Source organism: Sinocyclocheilus anshuiensis, unplaced genomic scaffold (genome assembly GCF_001515605.1).
Source record: "Sinocyclocheilus anshuiensis isolate Anshui unplaced genomic scaffold, SAMN03320099.WGS_v1.1 scaffold1328, whole genome shotgun sequence".
NCBI lineage: Eukaryota > Metazoa > Chordata > Actinopteri > Cypriniformes > Cyprinidae > Sinocyclocheilus > Sinocyclocheilus anshuiensis.
This window is the reverse complement of record NW_015548192.1, coordinates 923,911-926,485: the sequence shown is the minus strand read 5'-3', so window position 1 is coordinate 926,485 and position 2,575 is coordinate 923,911. Positions and strand designations below refer to the sequence as shown.

Sequence of the window (2,575 nt, the reverse complement as noted above, 5' to 3'; positions counted from 1 at the left end):
TTGTGATTTTTTTTTTTTTTTTACAATTTAAGATTTTCCTATTTTATTATATTTTAAAATGTCACATGATCCTTCACAAATTCAAATATGCTGGTTTAGTGATCAGGAAATATTAAAAAGATCTTTTAAAGAATTAATTTCTTTTAAAATAAAATCTCACTTGCGCCAAACTTTATATACTCTATGAATATACAGTTAAACATTTCAGTAAAAATAAATAAACGCATAATATTAATATAAAAACAAATACTTTGTGGAAGAAATGAATGGGATTTTTAGCTGTAGAACCCTGTTGTTTTACACTACAGCAAATACAGCTAAATCAAAGGTGCTTACCAGATAAAGTGAACCCAGATTGGTGCAGATTTCTAGCTGGTCCCCCTGGGGTCTTTCCTGGACATGAGGGCCCTCTAGTGGTGGGAGTGGCTGGCACAGATTTGGTCATACTGATGACATCATGAACGGGGCCATCATAGTTTCCTCTAGGAACACCACGAGCATCAGCCATCTGCAAAATAAAAAAGATTTGATTATGAAAGTGACCCCTGATAACACAAAAGTTGAGTTTTTTACACTTGAAAAGTCTGTGAGGGAGTTCATCTGTTATTTGACCGCTGGGATGAGTGAGTCAGCATTCATAATCACACAGAGACTCTCTTACCCTGCCTCGGGCCTTGATTCTCTTGAAGACAAAGTCTGGATAGGCTTTTCTGGGGATGAAGCGGCCTGACCCCTCTGTCACATTGAGTTTCCCGTCCTCCAGAACGATCCTGCCCTGACTGATGACCACCACAGGGAAACCTCGGCACTCCATTCCCTCAAAGATATTCACCTCCACGGTCTGCGGCGACACACGGGTCAGACTCAGAATAAAGACATCTCACTTTGACAAAATTCCAATGGAATATTACAAGGATTTAGACAGAATTGTACTGTAGTTTCCACTCTAAACCAATAGTTGAATCAGTACAATTATGTGGGATAAATAAAAATAACATCGTTAATGGCTAATCTTTTCTTCCCTGTTGAAAGATGAAATTCTCATACCAGGTTGTGAGATTTGGCAGAGAAGATTTTCGTCTCCTTTGTGTTCCAGATAACAATGTCAGCATCAGATCCAACAGCGATTCGGCCTTTCCGAGGATACAGGTTGAAGATTTTCGCAGCGTTTGTACTCGTTACTGCAACAAAATCATTCTCGTCCATTTTACCTGTTGCCTACGTGACAAAAAAACATAATTGGAGACTGCTAATGAGACAATGAACTGTCACGTATGAATGGAAGTTGCAAGCATATGCATAAAAGTTGTTTTTTTAATGGTTCGTGTTTGAACTCTAATCTGCAATTTCATGACATAATGGCTAATAGAGGATCAAAATGTCGCAAGGAATACAATGCAGTGTTGAAGTATATAGTATTTTTTTTAAACATCTTTCACAAAGACTGTATTGTGAGACTGACCACAGCTTTGTCCCAGACGATGCTCATACGCTCCTCGATGCCGTTGGTCCCCTCTGGGATGAGGGTGAAGTTGTCCTTTCCAACAGCTTTCTGTGCCGTGGTGAAGGTGCAGTGAGCGCTGGCTGTCAGCTGAAGATCCCCACTGAAACAGTTCATGACGGTCAGTAAGTATAATGCTTTCTGAAGACTAAAGGCCTGATTTTCTACACAGAGCATAATGGACTGCTTTGTGCATAGTTTACGGAGAATGAACAACTTAAAGTACAAAGATGCAGTAAGATCATTTCTATAATGACAAATGCAGTCTAACAAGAGCTGCGCAAATTAGCGCAAGGTTGCAAACAAGCAGAGCGGATGATAATTAGGTGCGAGTAATCTACTAACAACACAGGCACAGAACAGGACATGCTTTTTGGGGGGTGTTAAATAATGGCACAAATACCAGCAAACTGATGACTGCAAACCTTAGTAAATCACCTTGCATGATTCATTAAGTACTTTCCTCCCATAAATTTAGCATCTGAAATGGAAACTCCTACAAATGCATATGCAATAAGGTCAGCCGCAAAAATAACTGTCCACTGTCTTTAGTAAATCCTCATGGTAGTTTTTTAATGCCAAAAAAGGGTTCCCTTTCATGGGAACTTCGAACTGCGTCCTGTAGGGGGCGCTATGGGGAACGCCTCGTCGTGACCCGTGTCTGAAGCATACATTGAAAAAACACCAACTCGTTGGCCGGCGACAGCCATGACGTCACTACCGGTGCGACTAAAGTATAAATAGGCGCCGGGAGCATCACATCATTCTCTTCTTCGTCTTCATTGACTGTTTTGTTTGAAGCGTGCATTTCCAAGGAAAAAGTAAGAGCTATCTCTATTTATTATGGCGAGCACTAGCAGAGCATTTAGAAGGTGTGTGCATCCGTGTCATCGCTATTTGACATCAGATGACACACACGATCTATGTGTTGTTTGTTTGGGCAAAGAGCACGCACGCGATGCCTCCGAGGGGGCAATCGGCGTGCACTGCGAGCGTTTTTTCCAAGGGGAAAAAGCTCCGCTCTCGTTTGTCTCTTTTTTCGAGGAAAGAGGGGCAGCCATCTGCTTCCCGCAA

The 2,575-nt window shown here is 41.4% G+C and overlaps 1 protein-coding gene across 2 annotated transcripts in view; it reads right to left on the bottom strand.

The window, feature by feature from the left end:
- The window catches only part of LOC107653119 (dihydropyrimidinase-related protein 4-like), a 23,451-nt gene that overhangs the window by 1,605 nt on the left and 19,271 nt on the right, over positions 1 to 2,575 (bottom strand). For both annotated transcript variants that reach the window (XM_016439753.1, XM_016439754.1), the window contains exons 10-13: positions 1,463 to 1,604; positions 1,048 to 1,218; positions 662 to 841; positions 337 to 508 (exon numbers count right to left, since the gene is read on the bottom strand). In XM_016439753.1, coding sequence (XP_016295239.1) covers positions 337 to 508; positions 662 to 841; positions 1,048 to 1,218; positions 1,463 to 1,604 — 665 coding nt within the window. The remainder of the gene's footprint in view (positions 1 to 336; positions 509 to 661; positions 842 to 1,047; positions 1,219 to 1,462; positions 1,605 to 2,575) is intronic.